This window comes from Sorex araneus, chromosome 2 (genome assembly GCF_027595985.1).
Source record: "Sorex araneus isolate mSorAra2 chromosome 2, mSorAra2.pri, whole genome shotgun sequence".
Taxonomy (NCBI): Eukaryota; Metazoa; Chordata; class Mammalia; order Eulipotyphla; family Soricidae; genus Sorex; species Sorex araneus.
Window position 1 is genome coordinate 219,494,719 of NC_073303.1, and position 24,417 is coordinate 219,519,135.

At 53.6% G+C, this 24,417-nt stretch overlaps 1 protein-coding gene across 1 annotated transcript in view; it reads right to left on the reverse strand.

Annotated features, from left to right (window-relative positions):
* Positions 1-885: 885 nt before the first annotated feature.
* Positions 886-24,417, reverse strand: part of ERBB3 (erb-b2 receptor tyrosine kinase 3) — a 28,758-nt gene continuing 5,226 nt past the window's right edge. Inside the window, exons 3-28 of the mRNA XM_004601598.2 lie at positions 23,060-23,246; positions 21,837-21,962; positions 20,407-20,472; positions 19,977-20,095; positions 19,721-19,862; positions 18,897-19,010; positions 18,664-18,784; positions 14,668-14,741; positions 14,407-14,497; positions 12,634-12,839; positions 12,307-12,436; positions 11,991-12,081; positions 11,681-11,835; positions 11,253-11,306; positions 9,869-10,010; positions 8,367-8,486; positions 7,938-8,036; positions 7,199-7,384; positions 6,646-6,801; positions 6,062-6,137; positions 4,932-5,078; positions 4,739-4,836; positions 4,450-4,638; positions 4,243-4,314; positions 3,400-3,694; positions 886-3,237 (exon numbers count right to left, since the gene is read on the reverse strand). Coding sequence (XP_004601655.2) covers positions 2,711-3,237; positions 3,400-3,694; positions 4,243-4,314; positions 4,450-4,638; positions 4,739-4,836; positions 4,932-5,078; positions 6,062-6,137; positions 6,646-6,801; positions 7,199-7,384; positions 7,938-8,036; positions 8,367-8,486; positions 9,869-10,010; positions 11,253-11,306; positions 11,681-11,835; positions 11,991-12,081; positions 12,307-12,436; positions 12,634-12,839; positions 14,407-14,497; positions 14,668-14,741; positions 18,664-18,784; positions 18,897-19,010; positions 19,721-19,862; positions 19,977-20,095; positions 20,407-20,472; positions 21,837-21,962; positions 23,060-23,246 — 3,783 coding nt within the window. The 3' untranslated portion in view covers positions 886-2,710. The remainder of the gene's footprint in view (positions 3,238-3,399; positions 3,695-4,242; positions 4,315-4,449; positions 4,639-4,738; positions 4,837-4,931; positions 5,079-6,061; positions 6,138-6,645; positions 6,802-7,198; positions 7,385-7,937; positions 8,037-8,366; positions 8,487-9,868; positions 10,011-11,252; positions 11,307-11,680; positions 11,836-11,990; positions 12,082-12,306; positions 12,437-12,633; positions 12,840-14,406; positions 14,498-14,667; positions 14,742-18,663; positions 18,785-18,896; positions 19,011-19,720; positions 19,863-19,976; positions 20,096-20,406; positions 20,473-21,836; positions 21,963-23,059; positions 23,247-24,417) is intronic.

Sequence of the window (24,417 nt, forward strand, 5' to 3'; positions counted from 1 at the left end):
CCGCCCTCGCGCGGCCGCGAACTACAACTCCCAGCCTGCCCCGCGCGCGCCCGACGCCAGGCTCCGGGGCCTTGGCCCTCGGCTGGGCCTCGCACGCCGGAGTCGCCGGGCACGCTGGGAAGGGTCAGGCTCCGGCGGGAAGGCGGAGCCGTTGGCTCGCGCCGGGGCTGAGCGGCGTGGTCGCTGCCGGGGACTTTAGAGGGCGAGGACGCGTGTATAGGGACGGGGGCGCACGGACTTGGGGGGACGGGCGGGGCGACGGCGCAGCCCGGGCTTTGCCAGGGAGGCTCAGGTGGAGGGAGTGGCGGCACGTACGCGGTGACTCCACGAAGCGCGGGAGGCTGGGCGCGCCCTTCCCTGGATCCTCCGAGCTCGGCCGGACCGGCTCGGCCGGTGCGGTGGCGCGGGGCGGGGAGGGGCCCCGCGGGCGTGCACGTAGGCCGAGGGTGCAAGGGACAGCCGCGCTCCCGAGCCCGGCTCCGTGTGGGACCTCCCGACTGAGAGGCGGGATTCCCACTGCAGATGGCACCATTGTTCCAACAATAGACTGGGAGAGCCTCTTAAAATAACCGAGACGCCTGCGACCCAGGGGAGTTCCAGGACTCCACCTCTGGAGGGAGCCCAGATGTCAGGCTTTTCCCGATTGCCCCGACCCCCGTGGCTGGTTGGGAATCGGTTGTGCTGTGGGTGGTGGCCCTGTAGAAGTTAAAAAAAAAAAGCCACCTAAAATTCTTTCATTTTAGGGCTGGGCACTCCGCTTGTCTTCAAGATAGACGTGGAGCTGGAGAAAGTCGCCGAGGAGCTGCAGCTTGCTGTGGTCGCTAGCTGTGGCTGGGAAGCAGAGAAATGGGGTGACTTTATCTGACAAAAGGTGTTCCTTTGAAAGACAGGAAGCTGAAAAGGCTTTGGTACTTTTATTCGTATAAAAACAAAAAACAACAAAAAACTTCAGTGATAAAACAGATAAGCCTAAGGGACAGAGATCCCAGGTTGAGTCTAATTTTTTTTTGGGGGGGGGCCACATCTGGCGGTGCTCAGGGCTTACTCCTGGCTCTGTTCAGGGAATCACGCCTGGCTGGCTCTGGGGACCATGGGGTGATTGAACCTGGGTTGGCCCCGTGCAAGGCAAACGCCTACCTGCTGTACTATCTCTCCAGCCCCAAGTTAGGTCTAATTTCTGTCCTAGCTGGAAGCATTCCACTAGGAGATGTGGAAAGCTCCCCCAAGTGGCTCTTGGGATCCTCATAAGTCTGTCCCTTGGGTAAGGAAGAAGTAGATTATTTACAGATTGTATAGGATAGTTTACACAATGATGTCCAGTTCTTTTTCCTTCTGACCATCCCCCCTGCCCCTCCCCCTTCCCACATACACTTCTTGAGAAGCTGGGTACAGGAGGAGGATGTGGTGTGGGGTTTGGCCTTGAGTCAGTGCAAAAACAATTCAATGCCCTGTACGAGAACTCTGACAATATCAGTATTTCATGAAATCTTTCAGGAAGAGCACATATACTGGAAGACTTTCTTGAGTAGGGCCACACCCAGTGAGGCTCAGGCATTATTCCTGGCTTTGTACTCAGGACTTAGTCCTGATGGTGCTTGGGGGAACCATTTGAAGTGCCAGGAATCGAACCCTGGCTGGCCAGGACAAGACAAGTACCCTACCCGCTGTACTATTGCTCCAGTCCCAATATGTATTGGAAGATTTTTTTTTTTTAATCCTGATCTGACTTGCCATTTAATTGACTTAATCTCTTTAAGGCTCAGTTTTCTAATTTGTAAAATGAGATAGTACCTCGCTCAGGGAACTGTCAGGATTGAGTGAGATGGTTGGTCAAGTTTAGCCTAGTCAATGCTCCACTAATAGTAAGCAGCATCTGCTCTTATCCTCTTTACACCATCTTTTTGGATTTGTTTGGTTTTGGGGCCACACCTCGCAGTGCATAGGGCTTACTTCTGGCTCTGTGCTCAGGGATCACTCCTCACAGGAGTTGTGCTGGGGATAGAACCCGGGCGGCCATGGACAAGACAGTGTCCTACCCACCATACTATCACTCCAGCCCTACTCTGCAAAAATATTTTTTTTTTGCTTTTTGGTTCACACCCAGCGATGCACAGGGTTATTCCTGGCTCTGCACTCAGGAATTACCCCGGCGGTGCTCAGGGGACCATATGGGATGCTGGGAATCGAACCCGGGTCGCCGCGTGCAAGGCAAACACCCTACCTGCTGTGCTGTCGCTCCAGCCCCCCGCAAGATTTCAACCCCAACTTTCTAGAGGGCTTTCGAGTCACGAAACACAAATTGACTTTCCTCGGCCAGGTTTCTGCCCTTCCCTCTTCCTTGGGAGTCAGATGGAAAAGAAAGACACACTACTAAGACTGGTCTCAACAAGTCAGAGCCTGAGAGAAAAGGAGATGGGGAGGAATCCTTCATATCTCCAGGGATTTCTCCTGAGGAATGGAGTGTGGGAGCCCACAAAAATCAGGGGAATGAAACCCTTTTTCTTTTCTGGGTCTGGAAAGAGAAAAAAAAAGTGCACGGCTGTCTACACCCCGTAAGTGTTTCGTGTCGAGTGCTTAAGAGCCTCCAAAGATTAAATGCGCTGGGGGAAGGGGACTGGCCTGTCAGGGTGAGGGACTGGAGAGAAGACGGGTACCCTGGAGAGGCACTAGCTGCCATCAGAAGCCCCCCGAGGCACTCAGGGGGCAGAGGTTATATTCTCTGGGCGTTCACCTTGGGGAAAAGCCTGCTGTGCCAATAATCGGGGTTATCAAAGGCAGAGTCGGTTGCTTCTAAGCTCCGGAGAGTTTTGAGGCGGGTGTACTGGGCATGAGGAGCGTGGTGCCCAGGCCCCTGGAAGGCTCTCATCTCTTCATACCCTTGCTCGTCTGCTGGGCAGGCGCCCATGGCTGCATAATCTGCCCCAGGAGCGCCCCCACCCCGCCGCCGATTCATGTATTCGTAGTCCTCGTCGGGCGTGGTGCCGGCGGTGGGCGTGATGGGCCCCGGGTGGAGCGGGCAGCTCTGGGTGCTGCCCAGGGATGCGCTGAGTTCCGATCCCACATCCATGTACTCGTAACCCAACTCCTCGAGGGAGCTGGGTCTCTCTGGATGAGCGGGGCTACCCCTTCTCCTGCGGTTCATGTACTCGTACTCCTCCTCTTCGTCTTCCTCTTCGGTTCCCAGGACAGAACTGAGACCCACGGAAGAAAGGGTGCCTTCCCGAGACGATGGGGTCCCTGGGGGTTGAGGAGAGAGGAGGAAGTCTGTGAACTCACGGTGACAGGCTGTGGGGAGTGGGCAAAAGTGAGGAAGGCGGGAGTAGAGGAAGCGGATGAGAGATCACAAACGGATTCAGAGGCGTCTGGAGACAGGGTGAGAGAAAGATGGGAGAAGCCCACCTTTAAGATGTGCATCCGGCATGACATAACCGTTGACGTCCTCTTCCTCTAACCCCGGCGGGGACAGGGGGGTGACAGGAGTGAGCAGGCTGTGGCGCTGAGAATGGTAGGCACTGTCTCCCCGTGACCTGGGGCTCCGGCTCCGGCTCCTGCACATTGACACTTTCTCGGGGAGCTCAGCCTCAGAGCCTGTCACGTGGCCCTCCGATGACTCTGATGTCTGGCGGCCCCGAGGAATAGGGTGCAGAGATGCTGGCCGGGGACACCGTTCACTACCTCCGGATCCTACAGACTCCTAAGGAGGAAAAATCATAGAGATTTACCTGGATTCCAGTAAAAAAACAGAAGAAACATGTTGAGAGCTGTCTTTTGGGTGGAGGACACTGATGAAACCTCTCTGATTTCCACTTTTCTTTTCTATTTTTTGGGGGGTTGGCGTTTTAGGGCCACACCTGATGGTGCTCAGGGTTTACTTCTGAGTCAGTGTCAGGGATCACTCCTGATGGGTCCAGGGGGCAGTATGGGGAGCCGGGGATCTACTCAGGGGTGGCCACGTGCAAGGCAAGGGCCCTACGCTGTACTATGGCTCCAGCCCAAACCTCAGTGGTTTCTTTTTTGTTTTGTTTTGTTTTTGGGTCACACCTGGCAATGCACAGGGGTTACTCCTGGTTCTGCACTCAGGAATTACTCCTGGCGGTGCTCAGGGGACCATATGGGATGCTGGGATTTGAACCCGGGTCGGCCGCATGCAAGGCAAACGCCCTCTCCGCTGTGCTATCATCACTCCAGCCCCCCTCAGTGGTTTCTAAGGTTCCCCCACCCAGCCTCTCAGACAAACCTTACCTGGCAAGAATCCCCCAGATTACTCTGGTTCATTGGCATATACCCCGATGACGGGCTTAAAAGACTCTGGTTCTAGAATGGGAAAAAAAGGACAGAAATTCAGATAAAGGAGACATGGGCTCAATCTGGGTATCTGCAGGGGTGAGGGGATTCCGTCTCAAAAGTGCTGAAGAGAGGACAAGTCTGGGCAATTGCCAGAGGACTCACCCCCCGTGGGCGAGTGAGCGTTCCAACCGGGAGGCTGAGGGCAGAGCCGAGGGTGGTCACCAGGTTGTCCTCCTCGGCCTCCAAGTCCAGGTCGAGGTCTAGTTCCTGCTCCAGCTCTACTTCCTCCAGTTCCTTGTTTGTCAGGGCAGGAGGCTCTGCTCCAGGGGGGATTCCGGGCCCACTCTCCCTCTAGAGCGGGAAGGGGACACACAGGTAATGTGACGGTCGATCCCAATCTCAGCCATGTCGCCCTCTCTCCAAATGTCCTCCACGGCCTCTCCCTCCTCACCTTGATGACCAGATACCGGGGTGGGTCTCGGGCCATCCTGGTGAACTCATTGGCTAGTTCTTTAAAAGTTGGGCGAATGTTCTCGTCGATCATCCAGCCTGGAGGTCGGATGCAGAGAGCCGTGTGATCAGGGGGAGAGTGCCACTGGGAGGGGAGTCAGTCAGGAAAGGGTGGGGGCGGACAGGTCACTCACACTTGACCATAACCATGTAGACATCAATGGTACAGATCTGCGGCTGTGCCAGCCGCTCGCCCTTCTCCAGCAGGTCTGGAACTTCAGCCAGTCGCAGCCCCGCATAGGGCTCGGCCCCAAAGGTCATCAGCTCCCAAACTGTCACACCTAGAAGTAGAGGAAGATGCAGCCAGCTGATGCGCGAGTGGGTACGAAGAGGATAGGTAGGAATAACTTGATCTAACGCGAAGCTCAAAGGGCTGACATATTCCAGAAAGGGCCTAGGGCTTGTTCTTCAATCCTGCGTTCTCCCTTGAATACATGTCTTGCTGTGGATCTTTGCTTGCTTTTTTCCCCTCACTCTGGAGAAGCCATGGTCTCTCTCTCTCTCTCTCTCTCTCTCTCTCTCTCTCTCTCTCTCTCTCTTTTTTCTTTTTGGGTCACACCTGGCGATGCACAGGAGTTTCTCCTGGCTCTGCACTCAGGAATTACTACTGGTGGTGTTCAGGGGACCATATGGGATGCTGGGAATCGAACCCAGGTCGGCTGCGTGCAAGGGAAACGCCCTATCCGCTGTGCTATCGCTCCAGCCCCGCCATATTCTCTTTTGAACTCATATTTCCTGTCTTGCTCTCTTGTCATATCTTTTTTTTTTCCTTTTTGGGTCACACCCAGTAATGCTCAGGGGTTACTCCTGGTTCTGCACTCAGGAATTACTCCTGGCAGTGTTGGGGAACCACATAGGATGCTGGGAATCGAACCCGGGTTGGCCGCATGCAAGGCAAATGCCCTACCTGCTGTGCTATCACTCTAGTCCCTTCTGTCACATCATTCTAAATAATTATTTTTTTTGCTTTTTGGGTCACATCCGGGGGTGCACAGGGGTCACTCCTGCCTCTGCACTCAGGAATTACCCCTGGCTGAGCTCAGGGGACCATATGGGATGCTGGGAATCAAACCCGGGTTGGCCGCGTGCAAGGCAAATGCCCTACCCGCTGAGCTATCACTCCAGCCCCTCTAAATAAATTTTGATCAATAAAAACTATCTTGCTTCACTAAAAACATAACTAAATCAATCAACTGAAAGGGCCTTTTGGAACAACTCAAACAACTGAGCCACAATGGCATGAAGGGCCTCCAGATAGACTGACCATAGCTCCAGACGTCGCTCTGGTGTGTGTATTTCCCAAAGTGAATGCTCTCGAGGGCCATCCACTTAATTGGAGTCTGGAGGAATCAAGACAGAAATGTCATTGGTTCATTTTCACAAATTAGTCTTCACATTCCCTAAACTTCAAGCCCTCTGTCATTCTTTTCTTTTTCTGAATTCTCTGTTTTGTTTCTGGGTCAAACCTGCCGGTGCTCAGGGATTACTCCTGGCTCTGCACTCAGGAATCACTCAGTGACCATATGGGATGCTGGGAATTGAACCCGGGTCGGCCGCGTGCAAAGCAAACGCCCTCCCCAGCGCACTATCAACTCCAGCTCCATCATAAATTCTTTCCTTTTCCTGTCGTTTTGGCAGCTGCACCAGGCTGCGTGCATGCAGGCACGTGCCCCGATGCTGTGCCCTTCCCCGGCCCTATCACTCCCTGGGGGTCTGTTTCTGGTATCTCCAGGTTTCTCCACACGCAGAAGCTGCTTCTTCCTGATAGGGACCACGAGTGCTCCCCACCCCCCAGGCTCCACTGCCATTCCCGGCCACTTCCTGACTCAGCCCTCCCCGGCACCTCACCTTGGCCTCACTGTGCAGCAACTGCTTATCATCAGGGGGTAGCAGGTCTGCCACCCCAAAATCTGCCACCTGAACCTGGCTGGGCGACTTGAGGAGCACGTTGCGGGCTGCCAGGTTCCTGTGCACCATACCATGCTCCTCGAGGTAGTACATTCCCTGCAGAGGAAGGGTGGGTCTCAAGGTTGGAGGGTCCGTCATTGAGAGTCAGAGCACCCCAAGTTTAAGATATAAGCAGCTGAAGTGCCCACGCAGAAGCATCTAACACTCGAAAGTTACTTCAACCCCCCGCAGCAGACCCCAAGCAGGCAGCTGCATTCTTTTTTTTTTTTTTTTTGCTTTTTGGGTCACACCCAGCCATGCTCAGGGGTTACTCCTGGCTCTGCACTCAGGAATTACTCCTGGCGGTTCTTGGAGGACCCTATGGGATGCTAGGAATCGAACCCGAGTCGGCTGCGTGCAAGGCAAACGCCCCACCTGCTGTGCTATCGCTCCGGTGTCCCAGGCAGCCGCATCCTTGAAGCCCCCCCCCAACAATGCCCCCAGCTGCTCTCACCTTGGCAATCTGCACGCCCCAGTTCAGTAGCAGCTGCGGCCCCAGGGCCCCGCCGTGCTGTCGCACATGATCCAGCAGAGAACCCAGAGGCAAATACTGAGTGACGAGCTGAAGAGATGACCCTGGGCACAGCCCCAGCAGCCGAACGATGTGGGCATGGTCGAGGCTGCCAATGGCCAGCATGTGCTAAGAGACAAAAGAGAGGTCATCCAGGGAACAAAGAGGTCACACAGCTCCAGACCAGGGCAACCCCAAGGTACTTCATTGCCTTTTCTTGGTTTTGTTTGTTTGTTTGTTTTTGGGGGGCCACCACCAACTGTAATCTGGGTTTACTCCTGGCTGTGTGTTCAGGGACCACTCCTCGCTTAGGGTTTGGGGGACCTTATGGGGTGTGGGGATAGAATCTGGGTCAGAAATGTAAGTTTTCTCTATCTCTCTCCTTTTTTTGGGGGGTGCTCACCTGGCAGTGCTCAGGAGTTACTCCTGGCTCTGCACTCAGGAATCAATTGCTCCTGGTGGTCCTTGGGGTACCACACGGAATGCCAGGGATGGAACCTGGGCCGGCTGTGTGCAGGGCGAGCGCCCTACCTGCTGTACTATCTCCAGCCCAGCCAAGCTATCTCTTAGCTATCTCTCCATCTATCTCTACCTGACGTCCTTGATTCAAGTACATCAACGTGGTGACCGCCCCACCAGAGTCTGATCTAACATGCGTTCCCCTCTCCCCTCCTTCACTTACATCAGTCACGGCTTGGAAACTTTGCCGTCCACTCTTATCTTCAATGACTTTAATGCAAACTGGAATCTTGATTGATTCCCCCTCAGGGATCCACACTCCCTGGGAAATATGAGACAGGAATCAGTCTTTTTTCTTTTTTTTCTGCTTTTTGGCTCACACCCGACAATGCACAGGGGTCATTCCTGGCTCTGCACTCAGGAACCAGTCCTGGTGGTGTTCGGGGGACCATATGGGATGCTGGGAATCGAACCCAGGTCGGCTGCGTGCAAGGCAAACGCCCTACCCGCTGTGCTATCACTCCAGCCCCCAGGAATCAGTCTTTCTCCCAGGGCTAGTGGTTTCCTGAAATTGTTTTCCTCTCCGCCCCCCCCCATCCCTACCATCCCTAGTTCCTTCCCCCCACACCCCAATTTCTGGTGTGCTACTCACTTTGTGCACAGTTCCAAAGACGCCTGAGCCAAGGACTTTCAGCTTCCTCAGCTCTGTCTCTTTGAAGATTCTGGCCAAGACTTTGTTTGCTTTCTCACTGGGATCCAGGGGCTCTATGCTCTGAAGAGCAGAGGGGAAGGAAGTCAGCGAGAAAGCCTGTTCTGTGTGCCCCTCCCTCCTGCTCAGCCTAGATGGGTGCGGAGAATCAGAACCCCAAAAAATGGGAAGAGGAAGAAACATTGTTAAAGACTTAGAAAGTGCTGCTGGCATATGGGGGAAGGACAGAGCCTGAAGATTGAGGAAGTTTGCTTGGGTTTGGTTTGGGGGCCGCACCCAGTGATGCTCAGGGGTTACTCCTGAATCTGCACTCAGGAATCACTCGTGGGGGTGCTCGGGGGACCATATGGGATGCCAGGGATCGAACCCAGGTCAGCCAAATGCAAGGCAAGTGCCCTGCCGGCTATACTATCTCTCCGGGCCTGAGGAAGTTATTTGATTTCATGAAATCTAAAATAAACTCTTTTCCTTTAGAGGGAGTAAGGGGGAGGCATGGGTTGTTGATGTCATCACCTGAGTGCTTTGATACCGATCTCTGTACTTTCCAAAGCGCTTTCTTATACATCCTCACCTTTCAGCCTACAGCCCACCTCACAGTAACTTCAGTGGGACGCAAGTTACTGTCTCCTCTGGAGTCAAGCATGGGCCAACGCTCAGAGAAGAAAAGTAACTTCCTTAAAGTTATGGGGCAAATAATTGACAAAATCAGAACTACAAGTGCAGTGCAGTGCATGTCCCCCGTCTTTCTGGTCAGGCTACTTTGCTTTGTGTTTGGGGCCACAACTGCCGGTGCTCATGGGTTACTCCTCGATCTGAACTTAGAAATCACTCCTGGCAGGCTCAGGGGACCATAGGGGATGCTGGGGATGGATCTGGAACTGCAGCGTGCAAGGAAAACACCCGCCCCACTGTACTACCTCTCCGGACATGGCCAGGCTCCTTTCTAATGGATTCTTTGAAAATCAGTTCAGACCTCAGAGAAGGAGGAGACTTTATAAAGAGGTACAGGCAGTATTTTTCAACTGCCAGGGTGTGGACCAATATCTGTCGCAGAACTTTCTTCTAGCTCACAAAATACTTACTGCTGCTTAACCCATGGTACGCCTGCATCATGTAACAGTACTATAATAAACATTGCTATAGAAATCTTCTTTTTTTGGACCACACCCACCAGGGATGGGCTCAAAGGACCATATGGGGTGCCAGGGACCAAACTAAGATTCAGTTCAGTCACAGGCAAGGCAAGTACCCTGCTCCCCCAATTTATATATATATATATATATATATATATATATATATATATATATATATATATATTCTTACTCTAAACAGGTTTATTTTGTTTTTGCCTCCGAGGTGCATGAAATAGTTCTCCTATTTCACCCATATGGTATAGGAAGGTTGGAGACCATCGGCATGGGGTACCTTTCAAGGTCAACACTCACCTCACCCCGTTCCAGGTAGCGCCTCATAGCCCTCTTATTCTGAATCCGGCGCCCACGCCAATAGAGAAAAGTGCCACCCAGGATCATGAAAATCACCGCTAATCCAACCACCACTGTCAAAGCCATTGCCAGATGGGTTTTGCTATGAAAGAGAAGCCCAGCATTATCTTGGGTCCGAAACTCCCTTGTAGATGTCACCTACACTGTGCCAAAGGCATGGTGATGGCGCAGACTGGGGCAAAAAGCTAATATTCGTATTTACGGATAATCTTTAATTTGCAGGAGGGACACACCCCAGGTCTAAGGGCTCACCTCTGTGCTCGGGGATCACTCTTGGCAATCTCAGGGAATTGTATATGGTAATGAGGATGGAACCCAGGTTGGCTGAATATGAAGCAAACACTTTCCCACTGTTCTGTGAGCCCCCAAAAGTGGATTTTTTAGGGGGGCAGCACCCAGAGATGCCCAGGAGTAACTCCTGGCTCTGCACGTAGGAATTATTCTTGGTGGTCCTCGTGGGACCATACGAGATGCTGTGGATCGAACCTGGGTCAGCCAGCCATGGGCAAGGCAAGTTCTCCACCGTAAGTCCCAAGCACACTTTTTATTTATTTTATGATTTTTTTTTTCTTTTTGGATTACACCCGGCAATGCACAAGGGTCACTCCTGGCTCATGCACTCAGGAATTACTCCTGGCGGTGCTCGGGGGACCCTATGGGATGCTAGGAATCAAACCCGGGTTGGCTACATGTAAGGCAAACGCCCAACCCTCTGTGCTATCACTCCAGCCCCATATTTTATGATGTTTTAAGGCCACATCCAGAGGTGCTCAGGGGCTTACTCCTGGCAGGCCTCAGGGGACTAAATGTGGTTCTGGAGACAGTACCTGGGTCATTCATGTGCAAGGCAAACACCCAATCCTCTGTACTTTATCTCTCTGGCACCCAGAAAAACTGGATTATTATGTCCCCAAGTCCAGCCACAGTAACTATCTTTGTCCCCAATTCCAGCAACAGTGACTGTCTCTTGCCAGAGTGACTGATCTCTCCAGAGTGACTGAGCGTGGCACACTCTGCCAGAGTGACTGAGCGTGACTGATCTCTCCAGAATGAAGGAAAACTCAGATGCAGCCTCTCCAACGTTTATCTCCAAATACTCGTTTCTTAAGTCTCTCTCTTTTTTTTTTTTTTTGCTTTTTGGGTCACAGCCAGCGATGCACAGGGGTTACTCCTGGCTCTTCACTCAGGAATTACCCCTGGCGGTGCTCAGGGGACCATATGGGATGCTGGGATTAGAACCCGGGTCAGCTGAGTGCAAGGCAAACGCCCTCCCTGCTGTGCTATCGCTCCAGCCCCTCATTTCTTAAGTCTCAACCCTTCTCACCTGATGAGCCCTGGGGCGTGGCCCACACAATCCTGGAGCTCTGGTCCTTTGCACCTAGAGGACAAAGTCACCTTACATGGGAGGCTGGGATGTCCCCAGGAAGCCCCCATTCCAACAGCCCTGGATCCTGGTGTCCATCCTGGAGTCCAAAGCATATCCCCAGGCAAAGCCTCCTCTGCCAGCTCACTAGCCCCGAGTTTCCCTCTCTCTCTCTCTCTTTTTTTTTTTTGCTTTTTGGGTCACACCCGGTGATGCACAGGGGTTACTCCTGGCTTTGCACTCCGGAATTACTCCTGGCGGTGCTTGGGGGACCATATGGGATGCCGAGGATCGAACCCAGGTCGGCCTCGTGCAAGGCGAACGCCCTACCCGCTGTGCTATCGCTCCGGCCCCCGAGGCTCCCTTTTCTTAAAGTCCCCATCACTGACCCCTGGGTGCAGTTCTCGTGGCAGGGCCGGCACTCGTTCTGAGCATCTGCGTACTTGTAGATGGGGCCCTTGGCGCCCAGAACTCCGTAGGGGCAGCTGCTCACACAGTGAGGCCCGTCTCGAAAGTGGGCACACTGGGCGCAGGCATCAGAGCCCTGGGCGGGGAAGAAAAGAACAGGGGGATGGACCCCAGGGTCAACTCCAGACCTTCCAGCAAGACCCGGACCAGCCTCTAGTAGCATCCTTCCACCCAGTATCTGCCTCCTCCCCCACCCATTGGGCATCAGAGATGCAGGGGCCACCACTGTACCGAGCCATTGCATGTGGCGGTGCCCTCCATGGGCTGGCATTCCGGGTGGCACGAGAAGCATTCATCTTCCTGGGCAAACTCACGAGGCTCCCTGCAGTGGGCAGGGCAGGGTGGGGAGGAAAAAGAGGGGGAGGGCCGTCACCACCAAGTCCTGACCATGTCCTTGAGCACCTCCCAGCCATCCCCCCCTTCCTCTCATACCCCCCCCCGCCCCCCGCCCTGGCAGAGCATAAAGTTCCCGAAAGGCTCGCAGCTGCCCGCTGACTCACTCCATCCCCGGGCCCAGCCCACCGCACCCTCTCTCCCCACACTGTACCCATTTAGGAAGTTGCAGTGGGTCACACAGATGCCTCCTCGGCTGTAGTTTTGACACGACAGGCATTGACTGGGCCCCGGGCCCCAGCAGCCCCCAGCACACAGCGGGTCACACACCTTGCCTTCGGCCACTGGAAAGGAAGGGGTGGGTCAGGAGGCGTCCGCTCCTGGGCATGCGCTCTCCCGACTCCTTGCGCATCGCCGCTTCTCGTCTCCCCCATCTCCTTGGTCCCCGTCACCCAGGCCTACTCCACTCCCCCCCACCCCGGGGCTGTACGCCCGTGTCCTCCTTGACTGTCCCCACTGCCCACCCGGAGCTGGTCCTCACCGCATTCTTTGCGGGGCCGATTGTGCTTGATGTCTAGCCTGTCCCCGGGAGGCCCCCGGAGCAGCCGGGTCCAGTTGAGATTATGATGGTAGCACAGCTGCTTATTGGCGCTGATGTAGATGCGCCCCGCACTGATCTCTTTCAAGGAGCGAAGGCCCAGAGACGTGACATTCAAGTTCTTCATAATCAACAACGAAAAGCCACGGCTAAGGAGGAGACACAGAGATGAGACGCAGGGCAAACGGGTATTTCGCTGGGGCTGGAGCGGTAGCACAGCAGGTAGAGCGTTTGCCTTGCATGCGGCCGGCTCGGGTTCGATTCCCAGCATCTCATATGGTCCCCCGAGCACCGCCAGGACTAATTCATGAGTGCAGAGCCAGGAGTCACCGGGTGTGACCCAAAGAGCAAAATTTTTTTTTTTTTAATTTTTATTAAATCACCATGTGGAAAGTTACAAAGTTCTCAGGTTTATATGTCAGTTATACAATATTCAAACACCCATCCCTTCACCAGTGCCCAAACTCCACCACCAGAAACCCCAGTTTACCCCCCGCCCCCACCCCCTACCCCCTACTGTATAACTAATGAATTTCACTTCATTTTTTCTTTACCTTGATTACATTCCATAATTCAACACAAAACTCACTATAGTTGACATAACTCTCTCTTTTTTTTTCTCTTTTTCCTTTTCCATTTTTTTTTTTTTTTAATTTTTCCCCCTCATCCCCCTTCCTGCGCCTCATAGTATGGTGTACTCCACACCACGTTGGCCAGCGTGGGGCTTTTGCTTAGCTCATAGTCCAGAGGTGGCTGTTACATTAAGAACCTTCAATATTTCAACAAAAACTTACTGTTATTATTTGGAGTTTCCCCCCCAAGTCTGACCTGTTCAAATGGAACCCTTTCACATTGATGACAATTATAAATGTTAAGTCGCGCGGACGCTGCCGCGTCCGCGCGGTTTTGGATTTCTGTATAAAGTCCTGGGAAAATTCTGCCAGAAATTACATATTTCCTCCGTTAGCCGGCGTGGGGCAAAGGCTTAATTCACAGTCTCCATACATGGGTGCAGGCACTTGCTGGAACCCCAATTCCTAAAGCTGTCTCTGGTTCCCGCTTGTTCCACATCCACCGGCTCTGCAGGGGCATGGGCGCCTGGGCCGAAAACCCGGCCGGCCGGAGCCGAGCACGGGCCCGACTAGGGCTGGACAAGGAGCAAAATTTTTTAAAAAAGAGAAACTAGGGGCTGAAGCAATAGCACAGCAGGGAGGGCGTTTGTTTGCCTTGGACTCGGCCAACCCGGGTTCAATTCCCAGCATCCCATAGGGTCCCCTGAGCACCGCCAGGGGTGATTCCTGAGTGCAGAGCCAGGAGTAACCCCTGTGCAACATCGCTAGGTGTGACCCAAAAAGAAAAAAAAAAGAGAGAGAGAAACTAACCTTTCCCTGATCACTGCAGTTAGCACACTCATTTACCTTAGTTTTGGGGCCACAGCCGGCAGTGCTCAGGGATCACTCCTGGGGGTCTGGAGGAACCATATGGAAATGCCGGGGATTGAACCCGGGTTGGCCTCAGTGCAAGGCAAGTGCCCTCCCTGCTATACTAAGTTGGCTCTCCCACTCTGGACACTCTGTTCGCATTCTTCCCCTCAAGCTTACAAACCCTTTGGCGTGTAAGATGGGACACTACTTGTTTTTCATCCTGAGGAAGAAGGAAGCCCGAGAAGCAGGCGTCAGTGCCCTGGGAAGCGAGGATGTCCCATGCTTTACTCACTTGTAGAGGCTTCTGCCCCCGATGGTGGTCAAGTTGGAAAAGACGCTGAAGTTGGACATGTGCTGGGGCCAGGATTGGATGTTCAGGTAGCCTGCGGGGTTGGAGGGTTGGAGGGGGACGTGAGCAGGCAGCCTTCTCCCCTCAGGTTCTCGCCACCTCGCCCCGGGGGCTGAGGCATCATTTTCTCGAATAGTTCTACCAGAACCTACGGTTGCGGTTCATCTCATTTCCTCGGGCTGGGCAGCCTCCCTTCCCACTCACCCGTGATCTCTCGGACTGTGCGGAAGACATTGAGCTTCTCCGGGTCCAGGCGTGGGATCTTGTGCCATGGGTCTCTGAGGAGAACAGCAAAGAGAGGTTAAAACCCAGCGGCTGGGGCTGGAGCGGTAGCACAGCAGGTAGGGCTTTTGCCTTGCACGCAGCCGACCCAGGTTCGATTCCCAGCCTCCCATAGGGTCCCCCTGAGCACCGCCAGGAGTGATTCCTGAGTGCAGAGCCAGGAGGAACCCCTGTGCATCGCCGGGTGTGGCCCAAAAAGCAAAAATAAATAAATAAATAAATAAAATTAAAAAATTAAAAACCCAGTGGCTAATTGGATTTGATCTCCAGCCCTCCCGGAGTGACTCTTCAGTGCAGAGTTAGGAGTAAGCCCTGAGCACTGCCAGGTTCAAAAACAAAACCAAACAAAACATAAGACCTTAGGTTAGGGGCTGGGATGTAGCTCAGTGTGCAGAGCACTTGCCTGGCATATACAAGGCCCTGGGTTTAATCCCCAGCCAGCCACCAACACAAGAAAAAAGAAAAACTTTATTTATGGTCTCCTCTCCAAATACAGTAAAGAAGCACTTAAAGAATGAAGGTATCAGCCCCCAAAGTTCAAAGAAAACAGAAGTTCCTCTGGGTCCCCTAGTCACCAGATCAGGGGCAAATTAACAACACAATAATGTTCACGAAATTTATATAAGGGGGCTGGAGCGATAGCACAGTGAGTAGGGCGTTTGCCTTGCATGCGGCCGACCCGGGTTCGATTCCCAACATCCCATATGGTCCCCTGAGCACCGCCAGGAGTAATTCCTGAGTGTGTGTATGAGGCAGGAGTAACCCCTGTGCATCACCAGGTGTGACCCAAATAGCAAAAAAAAAAAAAAGTTTATATAAGCATTACCAGGGCCTGGAGACATAATCCAGCAGGTAAGGCATTTGCCTTGCCAGTGGCTGGTCCAGATTTGATTGCCCCAGCACCCCATATGGTCCCCTGAGCTCCACCAGGAGTGATCTCTGAGCACCGAGCCAGGAGTAAGCATGAATACTGCTGGGTGTGCCCCACGCATACCCCCAAAAAACCCACAAAAAGGTTTTCACAAAGAATAAATAATAAATAACTAGGAAGGGAAGACTTTTCCTAACATTAGAATGCCCACATATAAACATTGAATGAAAAACAATCATTTGGGAATCCAGAGAGATAGTACAACAGGCAGGAATAAGCCCTGAGCACAGCTTGCCTACAGGACTGTGTGCCCAGGGGACAGGCTGGGAGGGGACCTAGAGACAGTGGTGAAGAGATGGTGGAGAGATGATGCATGCTGATGGTTGGTGTGGAATTAGAACACCGTATGCCTGAACCTTTATTACAAATAGTTGTTTTGTTTTGTTTGTTTTTGTGCCACACTTAGGGATGTTTAGGGATTACTTCTCTCTCTCTTTTTTTTTTTTTTTGGTTCACACCCAGCAATGCACAGGGGTTACTCCTGGCTTTGCACTCAGGAATTACTCCTGGCGGTGCTCAGGGGACCATATGGGATGCTGGGAATTGAACCTGGGTCAGCCGTGTGCAAGGCAAACACCCTACCCACTGTGCTATCACTCCAGCTCCTTAGGAGTTACTTCTGGCTCTGCACTCAGGAATTACTTCTGGCTGTGCTTGGGCTACCATATAGGGTACCAGGAATCGAACCAAGGTTGGCTGTGTGCAAGGCAAGCGTCCTACCCTCTGTACTATTGTTCTGGCCCCTATTAAGAACAATTTCGGAAATCACAATACCTAAATAAAAATCAGGAGGGTGGAGGGTGTTAGGATATCTAACTATGGCTCTGCTTGTTGGCATGGGGTGATGAGTACAAGCCCTTGACCTTCCCACATGCCCCAGTACAATTCAGGTGGGGCTGCTGTTTACCACAGCAAAAGCACATGCTTCTGTCCATCACAAGCAAGTGTATCTGACCTCAGATCATTGCCCCAAGAACAACAAGAAGAGGGAAAATGGGGAATAGTTTTGTTTGTTTGTTTGTTGCTTGTTTGTTTTTGCATTATGGGACTGGAATGATGGTATAGTGGGTAGGGCACTTGCCTCGCATGTGACTTCGATCCCCAGAGCTCCCCCAAAAGTAATCATGTGCAGAACCAGGAATAAGCCCTGAGCACAGCTAAATGTGGCCTCAAAATGAAACAAACAAAAATGTATAATTTGGGCCAATGAGAGAGCTCAAGGGGCTATGCTTTGCGTGCAGACGTCCTGGGTTCAATCCCTGGCATTTCTTAGTCCCCAAACAACACTGGGAACAACCCCTGAGCAGCACAGGGCATGACCCCCAAACTAAAATTCCCCCAAAAGTGAATAGGGAATTGTCATAACATTTTTTTTTTTTTTTGCTTTTTGGGTCACACCCGGCAATGCACAGGGGTCACTCCTGGCTCATGCACTCAGGAATTACCCCTGGCGCTGCTCAGGGGACCATATGAGATGCTGGGATTCGAACCCGGGTCGACCGCGTGCAAGGCTAACGCCCTACCCGCTGTGCTATCACTCCAGCCCCACATTTTTTTTTTTTGACAATTTTAGCATAGGTCTAAAATTCTGCAAATTAAATAAATAAAAAGAAGAAGAGGGGCCAAAGAGGTAGCACAAGTGCTTGCCATGCACTCAGCTGACCCGGGTTTGATCCTTGGCACCATAAATGGTCCCCCAAGCCCTGCCAGGGGTGATCCCTAAGCACAAAGCCAGGAGAAAGCCCTAAGCATCACCAGGCTTGGCTTAACTCTGACCTGTTCCCAACACACACGCACAAAAGAAAAAGTTCTTTTGCTTTTTGAGGTTCTAAAATGCAGAACTAGAGGAAATAGTTGAAAGCTATAGGGAGGGAGATTTTTATCCAATTATAAGAATTTTTAGAAAATGATAAAAAAAAAGAAAGACACAGTGTCCCTGTTCCTTGCCACACAGATATGCTGGAAGATTGCTTAAGGATGTCTTTGCATGGACCCGCTCGGGAGGGGAGATGCGTGCTGAAAGTAGACTATAGATTGAACACGACGGCCACTCAATACCCCTATGGCGGACCACAACACCCAAAAGGAGAGAGAGAGAGAACAAAAGGGAATGCCCTGTCACAGAGGTGGTGGGGGAGGGTAGGGGGGGATGGGATTGGGAGGTGGGAGGGATACTGGGTTCACTGTGGTGGAGAATGGACACTGGTGGAGGAAGGGGTGCTCAAACATTGTATGAGGGAAACTCAAGTATGAAAATGTGTAAATCTGTTACTGTACCCTCATGGTGACTCACTCATTAATAATAAAAAAAAAGATGTCTTTGCATGGGCTGGAGTCATAATACAGCAGCTAAGGGCAACCCTGCCTCAATCCTCAGCACCCGCATAAGGTCCCCCAGCCTAGTCAGGAGTGATTCCTGGCTCAAAACCAAGAGTAAGGGGCTGCAGTGATAGCACAACGGGTAGGGTGTTTGCCTTGCACCCGAGTGACTCGCGTTCGATTCCCAGCATCCCATATGGTCCCCTGAGCACCGCCAGGAGTAATTCCTGAGTGCAGAGCCAGGAGTAACCCCTGAGCATCGCCAGGTGTGACCCCCAAAGCAAAACAAACAAACAAACAAAAAACCCCAAGAGTAAGTCCTGAACACGGCCAGGTATGGCCCCAAACCAAACCGAAAAGCTTTCCTGGGACTGGAGCAATAGTACATCAAGCAGTGTTTGCCTTGCACACAGCTGACCCAGGTTCAATCCTCATCACTTCCTGTAGTCCCCTGAGCACCTCCAGGATTGATCCCTGAGTGCAGTCAGGAGTAAGCCCTGAGGATCGCTGGATGTGACCCCAAAAGCAAACAAAACCTCCCCAAACCCCAAAAACCTAAAAAAGCTTTTCTCCTTTAGTCAACTCTGATATAAAAGGGTTTAGCCAGTGCAAGGAGCTGAGGGGAGGGCTGGGACGGCAGATCAGGGCTGAAAAGCCAAATCTCTAACCCAAGGAGGCCAGTGATGAGAAAGTCCAGGTTTCCCAGGATCTTGGTGCAGTTCACAAATCTGTCAATGTTGCTTGAGTCCACAGTCTGGTAGCGGCTCCCAGCGCCCGTCCCCTCACAGGCTGCAAACGCAAAAGGGAAAAAAAAAAAAAAAAAAAGCTCAGTGAGCAATTCCTGAGAAGCCTCAGAGGAAAGCGCACCCCCGATCACCTTCCCTCCCCGGCTCCTTCTCACCTTTGGGGCACAGACCCCCACACGGTTCACAGATCTTGAGTCCATTTTTATCTACTTCCATCTTGTCAGGAGGACAGGCTCTGACACAAGACGTCTGATCCACAACAAAGTTATCTAGGAGCAAGGAGAATGCCAGTTGGGCAATGGCCCTCTCTACCTGAGCCCCGTCCCTGTTCCTGTCTGCCGTGTGCTGGACTGGCCCCAACCTAGTGAAAGTTCCTTTTTTCTTTTTTTTTTTTTTGGTCACACCCAGCGATGCACAGGCATTACTCCTGGCTCTGCACTCAGGAATTACCCCTGGTGGTGCTCAGGGGACCCTATGGGATGCTGGGATTCGAACCTGGGTCAGCCGCGTGCAAGGCAAACGCCCTCCCAGCTGTGCTATCGCTCCAGCCCCTCCTTTATTTTCTTTTTCTTTGGTTTCTGGGCCACACCCAGCGGTGCTCAGGGCTTACTCCTGGCTCTGTACTCCGGAATCACTCCTGGTGGGCTTGGGGGACCCTAGGGGAGGCAGGGGGTTGAACCCCAGGTCACATCTGGGCAAGGCTCTAATATCTCTCCAGCCCCACGGAAGGTTCCTTCCAAGCTGCCCTACAGACTAGAAAGTTTCTATGCTCTAAACAGCTGAGCAGCAAGCAACTGCTGGAAACAGGGAGGAAACGGAAGGGACACAGGACATACAGGTCACGAGTTCGGTGGTTAAACGCACATGCCTATTTGCCCTCTCGCTCCCTATTTACCATCAAGCTTAATCCCTTCTGTGTCCTCCGCTTTGTCTACAGTCTTGGCTCGAGCGCCGGGGCTCCTTCCCTCTGATTACTCACGGGGACAGCTGGCGACGCAGACGCCTCCATACTGATACTTGGTGTGCGGGTTTGGCTCCAGCTGGAAAGTCAGCTTGTTGTAGACTAGGGGCTGGGGACACTGGCGCACACAGGCTCCACTGTCATTGAAGAGTCGACAGGCCTCGAGACACAGGAAATGTGAAGACTCCCGTCCTATTTGCAACCCTCCCGAACTTCCTCCCCGGGGCCCACACCCCCCGTTTCCGAACCCATCCAAAACAGCAATAATACATACAAAGCAGTCTGTGTCCTGCGGGCCTGAGCAGCCCCCCGCACACTCGTCATGACAACACTGGTTGGGGTTGGGCCCAAAGCAGTGACCATTGCACTGCGGCGCACAGATGGTCTTAGTCACTGAAGGGAGAGAGAGAGTTGCTCTCAGGCCCCGGGGCCGGGTTCTGTGGCCCCCCCTGAGTGCCGAGACAGGCTGGGAGCTAAGAGGGTGGGAGCCTGTAGGGCGTTTTGCCTTGCACACGGCCCACCCGGGTTCGATTCCCAGCATCCCACAGGGTCCCCCCGAGCACCGCCAGGAGTAATTCCTGACTGCAGAGCCACGAAGAACCATTGTGCATTGCCGGGTGTGACCCAAAAAGAAAAAAAAAAAAAAGAGAGAGAGAGAGAGAGGGAGTGGGAGAAGCGGGAGGCTTCGGGGGAAAGACACCCACATGTCTGGCAGTCTTCTGGGCCGGGGCCCCAGCACCGTCCCTTGCAGGCCTCGTGACAGGGGGTACCTGATTGGGAAGGAAAACAACAGAGGGGCCATCAGAAAGGTTTGCTTGGGGCTGGAGCGATAGCACAGCGGGTAGGGCGTTTGCCTTGCCCGCGGCCAACCCGGGTTCGATTCCCAGCATCCCATATGGTCCCCTGAGCACTGCCGGGGATAATTCCTGAGTGCAGAGCCAGGAGTAACCCCTGTGCAGAGCCAGGTGTGACCCAAAAAGCAAAAAAAAAAAAAAGAAAGGTTTGCTTGGCTCCCCGAGGAATGACATCAGCACACAGGCACCCCGGGGCAGGAAGCTTAAGAGTGGGGTAGTGGCCCTCTTTGCCCTGGCAGGACAGGGCTGGGCTCAAGCGAACCTGTCAACAAGGGGCGGGACGACGCCTCCACCACCCACGGGGCAGCTGAAGGGGAGGGTCTGGGCCAAGTGCCAGTCTTGGCCTCCGTCCCCACCCGGGAGCCTAGTTCCTCCTGGGTGTTAGGAGCCGGATGGCAGAAATCCGTGCGTGTGAGAGGACAGGGAACAGCAGATTGTCATAAGGAAGAGGAAGCTTCTGACGGGAAGGCAGGATGTGGCGGCGCAAGGAGAAACATGCCCAAAGACCTCACGCCCAGGTCGCTGGAGTGGCAGCACAGCGGGGAGGGCACTTGCCTTGCATGAAGCTGAGCCGGGTTTGAGCCCTGGCACCGCATGTGATTCCCTGAGCACTGCCAGGAGTGATCCCTGAGCGCAGTCAGGAGAAGCCCTGAGCACTGCAGAGTGTGTCTCCGAAAACAACAAACATCTCGGGGGGCTGGAGCAATAGCACAGAGGGTAGGGCGTTTGCCTTGCCCGCGGCCGACCCGGGTTCGATTCCCAGCATACCATAGGGTCCCCTAAGCAGCGCCAGGGGTGATTCCTGAGTGCAGAGCCAGGAGGGACCCCTGTGCATTGCCGGGTGTGACCCAAAAAGAAGAAAAAAAAAAAAAATCTCAGGGACTGGAGCAATAGCACAGCCAGCCGGTAGGGCGTTTGCCTTGCATGCGGCCGACCCAGGTTCAATTCCCAGCATCCCATATGGTCCCCTGAGCACTGCCAGGAGTAATTCCTGAGTGCAGAGCCAGGAGTAACCCCTGTGCATCGCCAGGTGTGATCCAAAAAGCAAAAATTTAAAAAATCTCACTTTCCACAGAGCACACCTGGATCTGGTGCCCCTTTCCCTGACACGTATTTGGGCTCTGAGGCTGGTGCCCTCTCCTGCCGGGCTCCTTAGCTCTGGGGCCTGGGGTGTGGGTGCAGTGGAGAGGCAGGTTCAGAGCAGGGATGCAACGATGGGGAGGAAGGAGTCCCTCTGGCTTGGTGGGGACAGGGGCGCAGTCTGGGTCACAGCCACTCACAGCTCTTTCCATTTTCCTTCACCACTATCTTGGCATCTCGGTCCCGCACGATGTCCCGCCAGTCAATGGTGTCCATGTGACACAGCTTTTCATTCTTCTCAATATACACGCCCCCCGACAGGATCTCTGAGATAGGAAAGGAAAAAAGGATGGGCTCCTGGCTCCTCCTCCCTCCCTCCGCACGAGTCCAAGGGACACTCCAGACTCAGGATCCAAGGGGCTGGAGCGCTAGCACAGCGGGTAGGGTGTTTGCCATGCACGGGGGTGACCCGGGTTCAATTCCCAGCATCCCATAGGGTCCCCTGAGCACCGCCAGGAGTGATTCCTGAGTGCAGAGCCAGGAGTAACCCCTGTGCATCGCTGGGTGTGACGCAGTAGATAAATAAATAAATAAAGTTCTTTAGCTCTATTCTTAAAAAAAAAAAAGAAGAAGAAGACTCAGGATCCAGGAGCGGGGCAGAAGGCTCTGTCCAGTGAGGGCGCAGGCAGAGAAAGCCCTTCCCTGTCAGAGGGAGGAGCCGGGGAAAAGAAACTCAGGCCTCCTTAGACACCTGTCCAGATCCGGTTGAGCCAGTGGGGGAGGGGAAGGGAAAGGAGAGAGGATCCAGACGTCGCCTCCCCCACCCAGGCCTCCTTGCGTGCTTTCCAACCCACTGGGCTAAGGAGAAGGTGCCAGATGGAACGGAGCCCCCAAATTCCTCCCGCCTGTAGGCGATGGAGGTAGGAGAGAAGGAATCACTCCCAGTCCCAGGGAAAGAGGGACATGCAGGCGCCCTGGGCTTTGTAGGTCTCTTTTTTTTTGGGGGGGGGGGGTTGTGAACCCAGGGCCTCAGCCACGCACAGCGGGAGCTCTGGTGCACCCCAGCCCCCTGCCCCTGCACCTCAAACAATTCTGGCCCCAGCAGGACAGAAGGTTTGAGGACCTTGACCGCACAGTGGGCAAGGGGGCGGTGACCTCGTTAAGGGGGCGCTAAGAACAGTCTGACACAGGAACTGGAGCGATAGCACAGCGGGTAGGGCGTTTGCCTTGCACTCGGCTAACCCAGGTTCGATTCCCAGCATCCCATATGGTCCCCTGAGCACCGCCAGGGGTGATTCCTGAGTGCAGAGCCAGGAGTAACCCCTGTGCATCGCCAGGTGTGACCCCCCCCCCAAAAAAAAGAACAGTCTGACACAGACGGAGCCCATCAGCAGCGAGGCTGGGGGAATCACCGGGAACTCACCCGTCAGCTGAGTGAAGTGGAGCTGGCGCAGAGCGTGGCTGGAGTTGATGTTATAGTTCAACATCACAAAGATGGCAAACTTGCCGTCGTAGACCTGTGTGCCCCTCACGACTCGGAGGTTGGGCAGCGGGAGCGTAGAGAACTCGTTCATGGCCACGAGGACATAGCCGGTCACCTCTCGGATCCACTGGGAAGGAGCAGAGAGTGCCAGTGAGGGGGACAACAGGGCGAGCAAAGTGTCTCAAAGCTCCCTCCCTCTTCAAGGGACCGAAGAACCCCAATCTTCTCTAATTCTAATCGCTACGTTGGACAAGGGAGTAAAGGGTAGTACAAGTATTGGGGCTGGAGTGATAGCACAGCGGGTAGGGCATTTGCCTTGCATGTGGCCGACCCCGGTTCGATTCCCAGCATCCCATATGGTCCCCTGCGCACCACCAGGGGTAATTCCTGAGTGCAGAGCCAGGAGTGACCCCTGTGCACTGCCGGGTGTGACTCAAAAAAAAAAAAAGAGTATTACAAGTATTACACTATTGTGTGGACTGGAGCGATGGCACCACAGGTAGAGTGTTTGCCTTGCACGCATCCTCTGTCCCTCTCGGAGAGCCTGGCAAGCTACCGAGAGTATCCTCTGCACTGCAGAGCCAGGCAAGCTCCCCGTGGCATATTCAATATGCCAAAAATAGTAACAAGTCTCACAGTGGAGACATTACTGGTGTCTGCTGGAGCAAATCGATGAACAATGGGACGACAGTGCCACAGTGCAGTGCTACACTACTGTGTCCCTTCTATTTTTTTTGGGGGGATTGGTTTTGGGCCACACCCAGTGGTGCTCAGGGACCCAAACAGTGCTGGCCTCATGCAAGGTAGGCGCTAACCCTGTCCTATCCCTGCAGCCTCTGTGTCCCTTCTGGGAGTGAAGACAAGCAGCAGAAATGACCAAAGAAATTCTAGTTTCATGGGGCTGGAGGGACAGGACAGCAGGTAGGGCGCTTGCCTGGCATGTGGCTGACGAGGGTTTTATCCCTGGCACCCCAGATGTTTCCCCCAGAGGCCGGTCAGGAGTAATCTCTGAGCACAGAGCAAAGAGTAAGCTCTGAGCGCTACGGGGTGTACCCTAGCCCACCCCCCAAATAAAATATTCTAATCTCTGGGTCGGGTGATGACTCCAAGGGCACAGTCTTCGCATACGGGAGCCCCAGGCTCTACCCCAAGCACCGGCCCCACGGGTGTGCCTCTCTCCACCCTCTACCCTTTCCTTCTTTTTTTTTTTTCTTTTTGTGTCACACCTGGCAATGCACAGGGGCCACTTCTGGTTCTTCGCTCAGAAACTACTCCTGGCGGTGCTCGGGGACCATATG